This window comes from Lepidochelys kempii, chromosome 3 (assembly GCF_965140265.1).
Source record: "Lepidochelys kempii isolate rLepKem1 chromosome 3, rLepKem1.hap2, whole genome shotgun sequence".
NCBI lineage: Eukaryota > Metazoa > Chordata > Testudines > Cheloniidae > Lepidochelys > Lepidochelys kempii.
In genome coordinates this window covers 165,251,744-165,270,005 of record NC_133258.1, presented here as the reverse complement: position 1 = coordinate 165,270,005, position 18,262 = coordinate 165,251,744, and the positions used below count along the sequence as shown (strand labels likewise).

Here is an 18,262-nt window from a genome sequence, read left to right as displayed (position 1 = left end):
CTCTAACCTCTGACAATCTGATACTGGTTAATGTCAGAGATGCGAAAGTGGACTAGACAGAACACTGGGCTAATGTGGTATTTTAATTCCTATGTTCTGATAAGGCAGGAGGGTTCAAAGCTGGATGTAGTGTTAGTTAGCAACGTGTGCCAGTTTTTATAACATAGCACACAGTTCTTGGATTACAATAAAAATAATTGTTTTGCTTGGCATAGGAATAAAAAGGTTTTTTTTAAATGGACACTTCTCCAGGAACAACAGCTTCTGGTCCCTTTTCAGCGATAAGGATGACAGTATGCAGAACTGGCCTTGGATGGGCTGGGAATAAATGTCTTTTTAACCAAGAGCAGTTCAGGGTACTCATTCCAATGGAAACATTTTTGCTTTGTTTGGCAAACCAAAGTCTTACAACTGAACTAAAGCTTGGAGGTTGTTGTTTTTTTATTTTAGTAAATGACAAGCTAAATACTAGAGAGCTATAAAACACAAGGTCACGGCAGTAGATTATCTCCAGACACGTGTTCAAGGGGAATAAAAGGAGAAAATAAAAGGGCTGCTAAAGAAAAACAGATTATTGGAATGGGAAGCAGTGACAATGGTAGAGCTGCTCACATTCAGAAAGAATTGCTCTATGTAATTTTACGTACCTCTTCAGCTGTGACCATGGCTATAACATTCACCCCCTGCTCCCACACCATCTGCCAGAAGTCATGGCATGTGTGTGGCAAAGGTCCTTGTGTGGCTATATAGTGCCATTCCTCCCCACCTACAGTAACCTAGGAGTCAGGAAAAAAATACAGTTAATGCCAGAGTTTTCTGCAGTGCCTGTGCTAATACTATTTTTAAACGTAAATGAAGATTATAAAACCTTTTACTCTTAAGTTTCCACACTAATCCATCCTACAATTACAGCAAATCAGCAAAAAATTAACCTTGGGTGCATACAACTCTTCTCTTATCACCCTGAGCACAAGGGCCTGAGCAAACAAAAAAACAGCCACAAGATTTTATACAGCTGACATGTTAAACACAGACATCCGCAGGGCCAGTTTACAGCAGGGACCAAAAAGCAAGTTTTAGAGAAGCCAGAAAAACGGTTGTTCTTTGAGATGTGTTGCTCATGTCTATTCCATTCTAGGTGGGTTCATGCCCACGTGCACAGTCGTTGGAGATTTGTGCCTTAGCAGTATTTTTAGGGTCGGCTGTAGCATCCCTTGAGCTTATGAGTTGGTATATTAGGCGCCGTCGACCCTACACGCTCTCAGTTCCTTCTTGCCAGCAACTCCAACAGAGGGGTAGGAGGGTGGGTAATAGAATGGACATGAGTAACATCTCGAAAAACAACAGTTATGAAAAGTTAGGTAACTGTTTTTTCTTCTTCAAGTGCTTGCTCATGGCGATTCCATTCTAGGTGACTCACAAGCAGTATCCTCTGAGGTGGGCTCGGAGTTCACAGTCTAGCAGCGTGCAGCACTGCTTTACCAAAGCCAGCATCATAAGAACATAAGAATGGCCATACTGAGTCAGACCAAAGGTCCATCCAGCCCAGTATCCTGTCTACCGACAGTGGCCAATACCAGGTGCCCCAAAGGGAGTAAACCGAACAGGTAATGATCAGTGATCTCTCCTGACATCCATCTCCACCCTCTGACAAACAGAGGCTAGGGACACCATTCCTTACCCATCCTGGCTAACAGCCATTAATGGACTTAGCCTCCATGAATTTATCCAGTTCTCTTTTAAATCCTGTTATAGTCCTAGCCTTCACAACCTCCTCAGGCAAGGAGTTCCACAGGTTGACTTTGCACTGTGTGAAGAAGAACTTCCTTTTATTTGTTTTAAACCTGTTGCCCATTAATTTCATTTGGTGGCCCCTAGTTTTTATATTATGGGAACAAGTAAATAACTTTTCCTTATTCACCTTCTCCACACCGCTCATGATTTTATATACCTCTATCATAACCCCCTTAGTCTCCTCCAAGCTGAAAAGTCCTAGCCTCTTTAATCTCTCATATGGGACCTGTTCCAAACCCCTTGTCATTTTAGTTGCCCTTCTCTGAACCTTTTCTAATGCCAGTATATCTTTTTTGAGATGAGGGTGTACGCAATATTCAACATCTGTACGCAATATTCAAGATGTGGGTGTACCATGGATTTATATACGGGCAATACAATATTCTCCGTTTTATTCTCTATCCCTTTTTTAATGATTCCTAGCATCCCGTTTGCTTTTTTGACTGCCGCTGCACACTGTGTGGATATCTTCAGAGAACTACCCATGATGACTACAAGATCTTTCTCCTGATTTGTTGTAGCTAAATTAGCCCCCATCATATTGTATGTATAGTTGGTTATTTTTTCCAGTGTGCATTACATTATCTATCTTCCAGTCATGGGGTACAGTAGCTGATTTAAAGGACAGGTTACAAACCATAGTTAATAGTTCCGCAATTTCACATTTGAGTTCTTTCAGAACTCTTGGGTGAAAGCCATCTGGTCCCGGTGACTTGTTACAGTTAAGTTTCTCAATTAATTCCAAAACCTCCTCTAGTGACATTTCAATCTGTGACAATTCCTCAGATTTGTCACCTACAAAAGATGGCTCAGGTTTGGGAATCTCCCTAACATCGTCAGCCGTGAAGACTGAAGCAAAGAATTCGTTTACCTTCTCTGCAATGACTTTATCATCTTTAAGTGCTCCTTTTGTAACTCAATCGTCCTGGGGCCCCACTGGTTGGTTAGCAGGCTTCCTGCTTCTGATGTACTTAAAAAACATTTTGTTATTACCATCGTGCCAGGCCTGCTGGGTCAGCACGTAATGGGACGTGAAAGTGTGGACAGACAATTGGTCACCACCCTACAGATGTCCTAGATAGGTGATCTGTGATGTTGATGTGTAGGGAATGATCGTGACTCGATCAACGACCTTGAGTGCTGACGTTGACCAGGTGGGCTCCCCACCCCAGGTCCGAGGCATCGGAGATCATAGAATCATAGAATATCAGGGTTGGAAGGGACCTCAGGAGGTCATCTAGTCCAACCCCCTGCTCAAAGCAGGACCAATCCCTAATTAAATCATCCCAGCCAGGGCTTTGTCAAGCCTGACCTTAAAAACTTCTAAGGAAGGAGATTCTACCACCTCCCTAGGTAACGCATTCCAGTGTTTCACCACCCTCCTAGTGAAAAAGTTTTTCCTAGTATCCAACCTAAACCTCCCCCACTGCAACTTGAGACCATTACTCCTTGTCCTGTCCTCTTCTACCACTGAGAATAGTCTAGAACCATCCTCTCTGGAACCACCTCTCAGGTAGTTGAAAGCAGCTATCAAATCCCCCCTCATTCTTCTCTTCTGCAGACTAAACAATCCCAGTTCCCTCAGCCTCTCCTCATAAGTCATGTGTTCCAGACCCCTAATCATTTTTGTTGCCCTTCGCTGGACTCTCTCCAATTTATCCACATCCTTCTTGTAGTGTGGGGCCCAAAACTGGACACAGTACTCCAGATGAGGCCTCACCAATGTCGAATAGAGGGGGACGATCACGTCCCTCGATCTGCTCGCTATGCCCCTACTTATACATCCCAAAATGCCATTGGCCTTCTTGGCAACAAGGGCACACTGCTGACTCATATCCAGCTTCTCGTCCACTGTCACCCCAGGTCCTTTTCTGCAGAACTGCTGCCTAGCCATTCGGTCCCTAGTCTGTAGCTGTGCATTGGGTTCTTCCATCCTAAGTGCAGGACCCTGCATTTATCCTTATTGAACCTCATCAGATTTCTTTTGGCCCAATCCTCCAATTTGTCTAGGTCCCTCTGTATCCTATCCTTGCCCTCCAGCATATCTACCACTCCTCCCAGTTTAGTATCATCCGCAAATTTGCTGAGAGTGCAATCCACACCATCCTCCAGATCATTTATGAAGATATTGAACAAAACCGGCCCCAGGACCGACCCCTGGGGCACTCCACTTGACACCGGCTGCCAACTAGACATGGAGCTATTGATCACTACCCGTTGAGCCCGACAATCTAGCCAACTTTCTACCCACCTTATAGTGCATTCATCCAGCCCATACTTCTTTAACTTGCTGACAAGAATACTGTGGGAGACCGTGTCAAAAGCTTTGCTAAAGTCAAGAAACAATACATCCACTGCTTTCCCTTCATCCACAGAACCAGTAAACTCATCATAGAAGGCGATTAGATTAGTCAGGCATGACCTTCCCTTGGTGAATCCATGCTGACTGTTCCTGATCACTTTCCTCTCATGTAGGTGCTTCAGGATTGATTCTTTGAGGACCTGCTCCATGATTTTTCCGAGGACTGAGGTGAGGCTGACTGGCCTGTAGTTCCCAGGATCCTCCTTCTTCCCTTTTTTAAAGATTGGCACTACATTAGCCTTTTTCCAGTCATCCGGGACTTCCCCCGTTTGCCACAAGTTTTCAAAGATAATGGCCAATGGCTCTGCAATCACAGCCGCCAATTCCTTTAGCGCTCTCGGATGCAACTCGTCCGGCCCCATGGACTTGTGCACGTCCAGCTTTTCTAAATAGTCCCTAACCACCTCTATCTCCACAGAGGGCTGGCCATCTATTCCCCATGTTGTGATGCCCAGCGCAGCAGTCTGGGAGCTGACCTTGTTCGTGAAGACAGAGGCAAAAAAAGCATTGAGTACATTAGCTTTTTCCACATCCTCCGTCACTAGGTTGCCTCCCTCATTCAGTAAGGGGCCCACACTTTCCTTGGCTTTCTTCTTGTTGCCAACATACCTGAAGAAACCCTTCTTGTTACTCTTGACATCTCTTGCTAGCTGCAGCTCCAGGTGCGATTTGGCCCTCCTGATTTCATTCCTACATGCCTGAGCAATACTTTTATACTCTTCCCTGGTCATATGTCCAACCTTACACTTCTTGTAAGCTTCTTTTTTATGTTTAAGATCTGCTAGGATTTCACCGTTAAGCCAAGCTGGTCGCCTGCCATATTTACTATTCTTTCGACTCATCGGGATGGTTTGTCCCTGTAACCTCAACAGGGATTCCTTGAAACACAGCCAGCTCTCCTGGACTCCTTTCCTCTTCATGTTAGTCCCCCAGGTGATCCTACCCCATCCGTTCCCTGAGGGAGTCGAAGTCTGCTTTCCTGAAGTTCAGGGTCCATATCCTGCTGCTTACCTTTCTTCCCTGTGTCAGAATCCTGAACTCAACCAACTCATGATCACTGCCTCCTAGATTCCCGTCCACTTTTGCTTCCCCCACTAATTCGGTTTGTGAGCAGCAGGTCAAGAAAAGCTCCCCCCCCCAGTTGGCTCCTCTAGCACTTGCGCCAGGAAATTGTCCCCTACGCTTTCCAAAAACTTCCTGGATTGTCTATGCACCGCTGTATTGCTCTCCCAGCAGATATCAGGAAAATTAAAGTCACCCATGAGAACCAGGGCATGTGATCTAGTAGCTTCTGCGAGCTGCCGGAAGAAAGCCTCATCCACCTCATCCCACTGGTCCGGTGGTCTATAGCAGACTCCCACCACTACATCACTCTTGTTGCTCACACTTCTAAACTTAATCCAGAGACACTCAGGTTTTTCTGCAGTTTCGTACCGGAGCTCTGAGCAGTCATACTGCTCCCTTACATACAGTGCTACTCCCCCACCTTTTCTGCCCTGCCTGTCCTTCCTGAACAGTTTATAACCATCCATGACAGTACTCCAGTCATGTGAGTTATCCCACCAAGTCTCTGTTATTCCAATCACGTCATAATTCCTTGACATCACCAGGACCTCCAGTTCTCCCTACTTGTTTCCAAGGCTTTGTGCATTCGTATATAAGCACTTGAGATAACCTGTTGATCGCCCCTCATTCTCAGTATGAGGCAGGAGCCCTCCCCTCACAGACATTCCTGCCTGTGCTTCCTCCCGGTATCCCGCTTTCCCACTTACCTCAGGGCTTTGGTCTCCTTCCCCCGGTGAACCTAGTTTAAAGCCCTCCTCAGTAGGTTAGCCAGCCTGCTCGCAAAGATGCTCTTCCCTCTCTTCGTTAGGTGGAGCCCGTCTCTGCCCAGCACTCCTCCTTCATGGAACACCATCCCATGGTCAAAGAATCCAAAGCCTTCTCTCCGACACCACCTGCTTAGCCATTCGTTGATTTCCACGATTCGACGGTCCCTACCCAGGCCTTTTCCTTCCACGGGGAGGATGGACGAGAACACTACTTGCGCCTCAAACTCCTTTATCCTTCTTCCCAGAGCCACGTAGTCCGCAGTGATCCGCTCAAGGTCATTCTTGGCAGTATCATTGGTGCCCACGTGGAGAAGCAGGAAGGGGTAGCGATCCAAGGGCTTGATGAGTCTCGGCAGTCTCTCCGTCACATCGCGAATCTTAGCCCCTGGCAAGCAGCAGACTTCTCGGTTTTCCCGGTCAGGGGTCACCAACAGGGACAGATGGGGGGTCACCAACAGGGACAGAGCCACGAAGGGAACTTCCCCCAACACCAACGCAGAATTCTGCCACCAGGTGAGTAACAACAGTACTTGGTCCGGGATCCTGACCACACACTTCTGCCGGATGACACAAGTGCAGGCTGCCCTGTGGCCCAACAGTTGCAGGCACCTGTGAGCGGTGGTGAGAGGGTGGGCTTGCATGCACAAGATGAGGTCATCCATGGCTTGGAACCAATGAGGAGAAAGGTTCAGGCCTGAGTAGAGTTGAGGACTGCTCCAATGAACTCCATACATTGCACTGGATTTAAGGTAGACTTTTCCTCGTTTATTAACAGCCCCAGGTCACAACAGGTGGAGAAAACCAGATCAAGATGCTGTTGCAACTGATCCCAGAACCAGCCCTTTATTAGCCAGTCATCGAGGTACAGGTAAATTTGACCACCCCGGCACCTCAGGTAAGCTACCACTGGTGCTATGCACTTTGTGAACACTCCTGAGGCCGATGAGAGACCGAAGGGCAGCGCCGTGCATTGGAAATGGCGCTGGACCAGCACAAAATGGAGGAAGCGCCTGGTGCCCTGGAAAAATGGAAATATGTTTCCTTCAAGTTCCAGGCAGCGTACCAGTCTCCCAGATCCAGGGAGGGAATAATTGAGGGCAGAGAGACCATGCAAAACTTTAACTTCTTGAGAGACTTGTTGAGCCGGCGCAGGTTCAGAATGATGTTCAGGAGAGGGCGAGGATCGGTGCTTGCCCAAAGAGTGGTACCGGGGAGCCGGAGACCAGTGCCCCTACAGGAAACGGTCCTGCACCGGGGAGCGGGTGGGGGGAAATAGATGCCTAGGAGACTGCACCATGGCGATCTCTGGTGGGAGGCCCGACGGTACCATGGGGATCGGCGTTGTGACTCACGTGTCCCGTGCCATGGAGACCTTGCCGTCAGAAACCTGTGTCTTCTAACCAGGGACTGAGGCTGTGGTGCCGGGATCTGAGGTGGTGATGGGGATCAACGCCTGTGGTCCAGGGACCGGGGATGCTCTGCTGCTTTAGAGGGCGGTCCCATAACCAGCTTGCCCGTAAATGCCAGGGCCTTAGCCGGGTCCATCACCTGGCTTGGTGTCTGTGGTGCCGGCCGGCTTACTTGCTCTTTGGCTGCCAGGCCTGCTTTGGGCACAGATGACCCTGCTAGGGGTCAGAACCCTCTGCCGCTCCCAGGAGTCAGAGGTGGGTCCCTGGCTGGGCTAGGGGCTCCGACTGCAGCAGCAATTCCAGGGCGGGCACATGGCCTGACACTAGTTCTTTGCCCAAGGCCCCCATTTTCTGCGGTGCCAGCAGGCCCGTCGACTTTGACTGTTTCTTAGGCACTAGGGAGAGGGAACAGTGCAGGGTGGATTGGTAGATTCTGGTGCTGGCGGTGCACTGCGCACCGATGCCAAATTGCCAGGCATGGAGTCCGATCGAGAGGGCTCTGAGGTCAGACAAAAAGCAGCCTCCACAAGGAGGGCCCTCAAGTGAATATCCCACTTCTTTTGAGTTTGAGGGTGAAAGTTTTTGCAGATCCTGCACTCATCCTTTCTGTGGGACTCCTCCAAACACTTTAAACAGCTATCATGAGAGTTGCTAAAGGGCATCGGCTGGCTGCATGCTGAGCATGACTTAAAGCCCGGGGAAAGGGGCATGCCCCGCTCTGAGGCGAAGTCCCAGCTGGGACTCTAACTCCTAAACTACTAGTCTAACACTTAACTTAATGGTCTAAGTACCTATCAACTAAAAACAAAGACGACAGAACAACGGACTCTAAGAACCGCTAATGTTCTTGTAATGCAAGACAAGACCAACCATCACGGTGGTAAGGAGGAACTGAGAGAACGTAGGGTTGGTGGCGCCTAATATACCAAGGGGCGCTCAAGGGGGTGCTATAAGCGACCCTACAGATACTGCTAAGGCAAAAACCTCCAATGACTGTGCACACACCTAGAATAGAATAGACATGAGCAAGCCCTCGAAGAAGAATACTTCTTCCTGTTTTTGCAGAAAATTAAGACAATGCAGTGCATCAAATGGAAAAAGGAAAATCTTTGTTTAAGGGCCTGATTGAAATCCCATTGAAATCACTAAGGATATGTCTACACTGCTGCTGGGAGTGAGCCTCAGATGAGTCTGAGTGCCCGAGCTGCAGCCCGAAAGCAATGTCCACACTTTTATTTTTAGCGTGCCAGCTGGAGCCTCTCTAGTTCAAAACTGTCTACCTGGGACAGGAGGCTCACTCCCAGCTGCAGGGTAGACATACCCTAGAAAGACTCCTGTTGAGTCCTATGGGCTTTGCATCAGGCCGTCAATGATTACTTTGAAAGAAAGTCTGAGCACTAGGCAGATTCTATATACATTTTAAAAGACACTGCATGGCTGCAGATAACACACAGTTTTGTAAGCACCATTTGAACATTTTGCATCAGGAAAGCAAGAGGCTGATTAGTCCTCTGATGTCACTAGATTTGATCATGCTTAATTCTTTTATAATGGACAAAAATTATTTCTAGTAAGTAGTCCTGTTCTGTGGATCACTTTCAAAGTTGCAGTTGAGCCTGTTCCCAAATCATCCAGTTATGCCCACATATTGCATATAATACACTGATCTGATATGCCAGCAGAATTTGCTTTGAATTTCTCTTCCTCCACTAATTTATGGTTTTCAGTTCAGTGGTTGCAATCTATCATACAATAGATATGGCACATTTAACAGTTTTTCAAAAGTAAATTATGAAAATCCTTTCCCAATACATATAATTGACCTAACAGATCTTGAAAAAATACTTTTGGTGCGTTTGCACTGCAGCATATAAACAGGTAATTAAAAAGCATATTTGAAACAAGATATACATGCTCTATACTGTGCAATAACTAAAATGTACTGTTAGATCACCTTGAAAATTCCCATTTAAAACAGATTATTTGTAATCCTCCCATGAAGTAAATCTTCTAAAATACTTAGATAGTTTAAAATTTACTCAACGGTATGTGTAAAAATCTGCCATTTTAACACTATCACCAACTAAACATCACTTTTTTTTTCATATCCAAACTATTTTTCAATTCTTCAGGTAAAAAAAACCCCAAGAACATTTAAAATCACTAAACCTAATTTTTTTTTAAAAATACCTTTAGCAGCTTAAAAACAAAACCAGGTGAACCCATTATTTTGTCAAAGTTAAAATATATAATTTATATATATATATATTCGGTCTCTCAGACTGGGACCTCTAATTCCAAGTTTCAGCCCAGAGCAACTTTTTATTGACAAAGTTATAAATCCCAGAGAAAAAGATTGATATTATAAAGGCTGACACAACCATAGATATCAAGGTTCTGGCAGCCAATGCTATAAAGAACAATCAATAACTCTGACAAAACTAAGTGTGTACCATACTTGAGATGCAAGTCTTTGTATAAATTTTAGGAAAGAAATGTCAGTTTAGCTTGTACTGCTGAAACAACACTAAACTTAGATGTTTGGCTTTTGCACTTAGATGCCACAATGATTAGAGCTGTATTTAAATTATTGTTTTCAATATACCAGGAAAGGTTTTTTCAGCCTTAAATCTAGCTCCTTGTTTTGTTTCCTATTCAATCATATACACCACTCTCCTATATGGATAGTAACTACAATCTGTGGACCAAATCCAGATAATTGATGAACAGTGCTTAAAATCAGTTGAAATTTCAGATACTCGACATCCGGACCCGTATTTGTATATGTAGCTGTATTCAATATATGATTTTTTTATTTGATTGCATTTTTGTGTAATATGAACCTGATCCAAAGTCCACTGAAGTCAATGGGAATCTTTTTCCATTAATTTCAATGATCTTTGGATTATGCTTTAAGTGCAGCAAAAAAATAAAGGTTTTTTTTTAAAAAAAAAATCCATAACTTAAATTATGATTTGTGACCCTGTATTCAGACTGTGCTTAACATCTTGACAGGATAGGCCAGTGTTAAGTAAGCAGAGAACCCACAGGGACTGCAGACTTAGTGTTGGAGGGGGTCATGATCCTCCAGGCATGGATCTTATCAAAATGATATAGGAGCTGTCTTCTGGTACAAATATCCAGCCTCCTGGCATCAGATAGGATAGAACCATAAATAGTCTGGAGAGAGAGTGATGCCTGGAATGTTTACTGCATTCTAATGCCCTGACTGCAGGTTATTAAAAATTGAGTATTGGGCTGCAAGCACACACTTTATGCTACGGAGGTAAATTTCACAGATGCAATTTCACCTTCTAAGCAAAAAGATCATCTGCTTGGCTTCTGTAACAGCCACCTGGAGTTCAAGGAGAAAATACTGGCAAGAGCCAGAGTGTCAGATAGTAAAACATTAGTGCATGTTCCTGCATGCTCTCTAGATCTCAAATGAGTGTGTGTCCAATAGTGACACACAAGATGAAAGGTGGACTCTTAAAATTGGCTGGGGAAAATTCTTTTCCTGGCTGATACTACCTTATGGGCACAATTTATATTGTTAGAAATTTTTTCTCCCACAAATTAGATGAAAAAAAATGTGATTCAATAATCTATCATTCTAGCAATGGCAGATGATGCCAAAAAACAGTATCTGCTATCCACCAGGACTCTGGTGGGAAAGTTATAACCCCCCAGGATCCTGGTTTAGAAAGGTATTTTGAATCAACAGGATTTAATATTGTAAATCATGACTAAGATTAGCTCTTCTCTTTGGACTTAAAGGCCTTTCTTCCACAAAGGTGTAAATGCACAAAATGTTTTATTTATTATTATAATTTAATTTTTTTTCATTTAGCTTTGGACAATGGGAATGCCACATGCCAGATGACAGCCACATGCCAGCCTGGCATGAACTGAGTACCACTACTTCTCTCAGAACAGAGTGATAATCACCAAGGGGCCTTGAAAAGCTGTTATTAGAAACTGAGAAGATAAAAATGAGTTTGCAGCCACCCTGAGACAGCTTACTGCTGAAAATGACTATATAGCAGGCTTACAAGCAGCATACAGGGTCAGACTGTATCTAAACCATTCATACAATGAATTTCTGAACAGTAACATAACTTCATTTTACAAAACTCCCATTTGAAACAAGGCAATATGAATGCTCATATGACCAGTCTAAATGAAAGTCATTATTTTAGGGGTCTGATTTACTAGACCACTTGAGTACTGGACATGCTCAAAAGGCAAACATGCATTTAACACCCCTACATTTTAAAAATCAAGCCCCATAAGATTTAAAACTAAGAGAGAAGCTCTGGGGTCAGAACTCCTACTGATTCAGTGCACTCCCCTTCTCCCCGCACGTTTCCATTTAAAGTTTCCCCTGGTGGAAGCACTGCCTATCCTCCTCCCTTGGGAGGAAATTCCTGCTGGCCCAGCTGCTCCTGCAGGGTCAGGGTGATGGAAATTGTATTGGTGAGAACTAATATGGGTAGAGCTAGCCCTTCAGTTAAATTTAAGATATGCTGAATGCCCTTTTCAGCTTAACGCAAGCATTTAGCTGCTAGTCTATGCAGCATTGCAATAGATAAGGAAATTTCTGTACAATGATTTCCAGGTCCCAGAAGTGTAATAAATACATCAATTCATGATTGTTCACTAAACCTTGAAATTAGGAATGTGATGTAGTGACATTGTCGTCCCAGGTAAAACAACCTGCCCATTTTTTAGAGAAACGTAGGTAGATGTGAGTAAATAACTTTTTGCAAGTCCTCTAATGTTAGAGAACAATGGCCATCCCTGTAACAACATACCCACTCCCCTAACATTTCTTCATGTGCCATGTTATGCTTCGAAAGCCTTTACCTTTATGTGCGAGGCATTGATGTAGCCTGTATTATTTTCTTTGGTTGGCACCAGCTCTACTCTGTTCTCCTCATAAGGAACGACTTCCCTGATGCGGTTGCGCTCAGCATTTTCAGGCAATGCTGCAGTGGTGAAGATCCCATCTGCCTTTTTCTTTGGAATTTGCTCATATTCGGTGAATACCATCCCCTCTTCCAACTTCCTCTTCAAGATTTTGCACTGTGATTTAACAGAAGGAAAGGAATACTCTCCTCAATTAATTTTTCGAGACAGAATGGTTGCAAAAGTATCATAGGGCAGTATTTTATCTCAATACAGAACGAATCATCAAAAACTAGGATGTTCTCGTCTTTTTGCTTGGAGCTATACTGCTTACTATACACAGTTTTATGTGGTATGAGAATGCATAACTCTGTCTGATTCAATGTAGTTAAATCAGCAGAGAATTTTATTTTTCTAGTACATTCTCTTTTTATAGTTATAGATTCTGGTGCAAGATAAAGCAAAAACCTTCTAGTTAACAATCCTGATTCCATAAATGGACTTATCTCAAGTATATTTTTGAAAAAATTCTCTTTAAAAATAGTCACTCTTTTCTCACAATTAATTTAGGTCCACATTTTCAAAACATGGTCTTAATCTGTACATTGCCATTTCTGTGCACATACAAAAAAAGACAGTTACCTTTTTCCGTAAGTGGTGTTCCTCGAGATGTGTTGCTCATGTCCATTCAACTTAGGTGACTCCCAGCAGTACCCCTGGAGGAGGGTAAGGAGTTCACGGACATGGAGCTTACAACAGAGCTCTGCTGAACCCAGCATCATTCCTGGCCTGCTGCGTGATGGCATAGTGGGCCATGAACGTGTGTGTACCGAGGACCACGTCATGGCTTTACAGATGTCCTGGATCGGAATGTGTGCCAGGAAAGCTTTTGTCCAGTGGGCTCTGATGATCGGCGGCGGAGGGACTCACGCTAAATTGTAGCGGGTCCGAATGCAAGAGGTGATCCAATTAGAAATCCTTTGCATGGACACCGGGAGGCCCTTCATCCTATCAGCTGTAGAGATGAAAAGCTGAGTCAACTTATAGAAAGGTTTTGTCTGATCTAGATAGAAAGCCAGGCCCTTCTGAAATCTAAAGCTTGAAGGCGCCTCTCTTCACTAGTCTCATGGGCCTTCGGGCAGAAGACCGGAAGAAAGATGTCCTGGCTCATAGGGAAAGCGGACACCAGCTTGGGAAGGAAAGCTGGGTGGGGACAGAGCTGGACCTTGTCCTTACAGAAGATCGTGTATGGCGGTTCCGAGGTCAGGGTTCACAGCTCGGAGACTTGCCTCACCAATATCACCACCACCAGGAAAGCTGCCTTCCAGTGATAGGTGAGATAGGGAGCACAAGGCCAAAGGCTCAAAGGGCGGACCCGTGAGTCAAGACAGAACCAAGTAGAGATCACACTAAGGGGATGGGGACCGGACTTGAGGGAAAAGCCTCTCAAGGCCTCTAAGGAACCTGACGGTCATGTCATGAGAAAACACAGTCTGCCCCTGAATTGGTGGATGAAAGGCCAAAATGGCCACCAGGTGCACCCTGATAGAAGAGTTCGCCAGGCTCTGGTTCCTTAAATGAAGCAGCAAGATCGACTGCACCAAAGAATGCGAAGGGGAGATGCCCTGTTCGGCCGCCCAGCAGTAGAACCTTGTCCACTTTGCCAGGTAGTTCTGCCTAATCGAGGGCTTTCTACTCTCAAGGAGGACCTTCTGGACTCCGACCAAACAGGCCCGTTCATTCAGGTTCAGCCACGCAACATCCACGCTGTGAGGTGTAGAAACGTGAGGTTGTGGTGCAAGAGTCAGCTATGATCCTGTGACAGCAGGTCCAGTCGGTTTGGCTGGGGCCACGGAGGGATCGCTAACAAACTTGACAGCATCCCAAACCAATGCTGGGGAGGCCATGCCGGGGCGATCATGATAACCTGCGCCTTGTTCCTCTTTTTTCACTAGTACCTTGCTGATGAGCTGAATCAGAGGGAACACATACATCAGGCTTCCTGCCCATGGCAGGAAGAAGGCATTGGAGAGGGAGCCCTTGCCCAGACCTCATCTGGAGCAAAGCCTGTGGCACCTCCTGTTCTGCCTTGTGGCAAACAAATCCACTTGGGGAGTTCCCCACCTCTGGAAAATCATGCCGGCTACCTACAGGTGGAGCAACAACCTGTGTTGAGAGGAGAAGTCCCTGCGTGGTTGATCTGCTAGTGTGTTCCTGGCCCCCCAGAAGGTGACACGCTTCTAGACGGATTCCGTGGTCGATGAGGAAGTCCCAGAGACGGAGTGCCTCTTGGCAAAGGGCCGAGGATCACGCTCTGCCTTGCCTGTTGATGTAGGATATCGAGGCTGTGCTGCCAATCAGGACTCTGACCACTCTGCCTGACAAGTGAGGTAGGAAGACCGCACATGCTCTGCACACCATCCTGAGCTCTTTGACGTTTATGTGTAGCATTGAGTCCTCTGGGGATCACATGTCTTGGGTCTGGAGGGTGCCAAGGTGCACCACACAGTCAAGGTCCGAGGGATCCGAAACCAACTCAACTGAGTGAGGAACGCTGACGAAGGGAACTCCCTCCAGGACTTTCCCAGGGTCGGTCCACCATCGCAGCAAGGTAAGTACCGTCGCGGGGATGGTGACAACCTTCTCCAGGTGGTCCCTGGACTGGGAGTAGACCGTCACCAGCCATTGCTGCAAGAGCCGCATCTGGAGCCTGGCGTGGCACACCACACACATACACACTGCCATGTGACCTAGTATGTGTAGGCAAACGCTGGCTGTGGTCACAGGAAACGTGGAGACTTCCGCGATGACGTCTGTCAGTGCCCTGAATCTCTCCTTGGCAGGAACACTCTGGTAGAGGTTGAGTCGAGCATCATTCCAATGAACTCTATCCTCTGTACCGGAACTAACATGGATTTTTTTTGTCATTCACCAACAGGCCGAGGTGACGGCACATGGCAAGCAGCACCACGACATCCCCTTGGACCTGGAGTTGCCCTTGACAAGCCAGTTGTCGAAGCACAGGCAGATCTGGATTCCTGGACGTCTGAGGTAAGCTTCCACCACCGACATGTACTTGGTAAATACCCATGGTGCTGCCACTAGGCCAAACGGAAGAACTGCGAACTGATAGTGGTCGGGACCTCCCGTGAACCAGAGGAACCATCTGTGTCCCTTGAAGATGGTGATGTGGAAGTACGCATCTTTCAGACTGAGGGTGGTGTACCAGTCTCCCGGATCCAGGGTGGGGGGATGATGGAAGCTAGGGAGACTATGCGGAACTTCAGTTTCGCTAAGTAGCGGTTCAAGCCCCGCAGGTCTAGTATGGGCCGCAGACTGCCATTGGCTGTGTGGATTAAAAAGTATCAGGAATAGAACCCCTTGTTTCTGTACCCCACAGGAACTACCTCCACCGCACCCAGCTGTAGTAGACCCTCTGCCTCCTGTACAAGACGATTCTCATGAGGGGGTCCCTGAAGAGGGACGGGAAGGGGCGGTAGCAAGTAACTGAAGGATGTAACCCTGTGCCCGCCACCATATTAAGGACCCATCGGTCCAATGTTGTAGATGCCCATGCAGGGAGGAAGGAAGAAAGGCGGTTGGCAAACAGAGAGGAGGAAGGATCGGGGAACAATTTGGTAGGTCACCCATAGGTGGTCCGGTGGCTTGCTCGCCCACTTCCTCCTGTAACCTGCAGTGGGGTGGGAGAGGGTGGTAGCCAGTCTCTCTTAAGCTCCAGATACTGAGCGCGCAGCCTGAGAAGGCTAAGCAAACCCCCCATGGGTACCACTGTGCCGGCCACGGAGTCTGAGGCCATGGGCCTGGTTGCAGTGCTGCAGCTGTAGTCTGCACCGTAGGTGCTGGGGCCTGTCCTGCCGCTAGGGAACCTTGCTCCAAACCGAAGCCAAAGTCCGAGTGGTCGCTCCCCTGCGACAAACACAGGGCTGCTTGGTGGCTCTGTCCTGATCGGTACCGGTCGCCCCTCCTGGAGTTGGATCTGGCTGACCTCGACGAGCGTCTGGATTGGGGCCTTGGGCACTAGTGGCACTCAGCGGACCTGCGACAGCCCTGAGCCAGCGATCTATGCCTCACGCTTAACGAGCGGTACCAGGATGTGGAGCAGGATCGGGAACTAGAGCGGGCTTGGCATCATGAAGATGTAGCCACATGCAGTGATGCCACCCTGGGGGATCGGCGATGGTCCACGGAATGGTACCGTTGGTCCCTCTACCTGTCCCTGGAGCAGTACCGGTGCCGTGGAGATTCTGGGCACTGATTCCGAAACTCCTGCCAGGGGACATGTGCCTCCAGAGGTCTGCGCCCGGTCACCGGCGAGCTGCGCCTCGAGCCTCTCTGCCCTTGTCCGAAGTCCAGAGAGGGGATGGGGCTGCAAGGCTTCTACCTATCATGGTCAGAAGCGTGTCGGGTGTGTGAGGGCAACCACTGGCGGGACGTTCCCCGCAATGGGGAATGCTACAGGAAAAGTGGAGACTGTGGTGGTGGTCCCAATGTGGGTTTACCCCGGGACCCCACAGGGGCTGGAGTGGCCGGCACTGGGAGGGACATAATGTCTTGCGTTGCTCGGAGGGCCTCCAGCGTGGACAGCACCTGGAGCTGATGAGGACCTCCACCACTATCCAGGGTAGCCAGCAGGGAGCAGGTTGGGCTACACCGCTCGACCTGAGCTGGGGCCCGGGATCCCGAAGTGGGTGAAGAGGCACCCATGACAGGGCCTTGGTCCACCCCAAACTTGTCCTTTCCCTTGCGGGAAGCTGGAAACCTTCCTTGCCCCATCTTCTTGGGCTTCTTGGCTGGAGCCATGGAAGGAAACCGGTGCCGGCTCATAGATGGTATTGGCAGGGCACTGCACACTGAGGTCATGGTACTTGGCGCTGAATCAGAGCACTGCTCCAGCTCGGGGTAAGGGCAGACTCCATCCGGAGCACCTTCAAATGAATGTCACATTCCTTCTTCGTCCTGGGCTTGAAGGACTTGCAGATTTTGCACTTATCACTAATATGACCTTCAACCAAGAACTGTAAACAACTATTATGTGGATCACTAATGGGCATGGGCCTCTTATCTAACTTAACAAATAGGTTGAACTAAACTAGAGGGAATCTATATACAGTAATATTTGCAAGAGGCAAATGAGTTCGAACTAACGAAAAGCAACAGCTCTAGCTGAAGCAGTATCAGTTCCATGCACTGACGCTGGCGGCAAGAAGGAACTGAGGGTGGAGGGGGCCAGCAGTGCCCTATATGCCGCAGCATATGTGTGCCATTCCAGGGGGCTCCAGAGCTGGTCCCTTTCGGATACTGCTGAGGGAAACACTTCCGGCACTGGTGCATGTGGCGAGCACACACACCTAAGTTGAATGGACATGAGCAATCACTCAAAGAAAAACCTCTGATGTGTATTTGGGAGAAATGGGCTTACCATATGTAACTGCTGTCATTTACTTGTACAAACTGTATAGGGTGCAAAATTCCATGCACAAAAATCAGTTAATGGCACAGATATTTTTATTTGTTTTTAATTGCATGCATATGCATACACAGAAATGCAAAGAGAAATCATTAAGAATGAATCTTTGTTGTCTCTTGGACTGCAACTAGGGCTCTTCTCAGCAACCTACATGCATCATTCAGCACATTATGTTACAACAAAGAGTGACTGGTGTATCAACCTCCCTGGCCAAGAGGAGATGTGCAATATTTTAGATTTAGGGCTTGATCTTGTGCGACGCTGAACACTCCTTGAGGTGCAAACCACGTTCAACTTCCACTGACATCAGAGGGCATTCAGAACCTCTTACAATTGTTCATCACCCAAGATTTTGGCCTCACTGAAGCAGTGACAATACCAAAGACCTCCATCACTGATGGTGCTCTCAGCGTGGCCACTAGTAACAGTTTCCAGTTTTTAAAACTTCAAATGCATACAATTGCTAGAA

General features: G+C 47.0%; 1 protein-coding gene across 2 annotated transcripts in view; it reads right to left on the bottom strand.

Moving 5' to 3' along the window:
* Nucleotides 1-18,262, bottom strand: part of PTPN14 (protein tyrosine phosphatase non-receptor type 14) — a 181,799-nt gene that overhangs the window by 16,551 nt on the left and 146,986 nt on the right. For both annotated transcript variants that reach the window (XM_073338921.1, XM_073338920.1), the window contains 2 exons: nt 12,264-12,482; nt 648-776 (listed from right to left, as the gene is read on the bottom strand). In XM_073338921.1, coding sequence (XP_073195022.1) covers nt 648-776; nt 12,264-12,482 — 348 coding nt within the window. The remainder of the gene's footprint in view (nt 1-647; nt 777-12,263; nt 12,483-18,262) is intronic.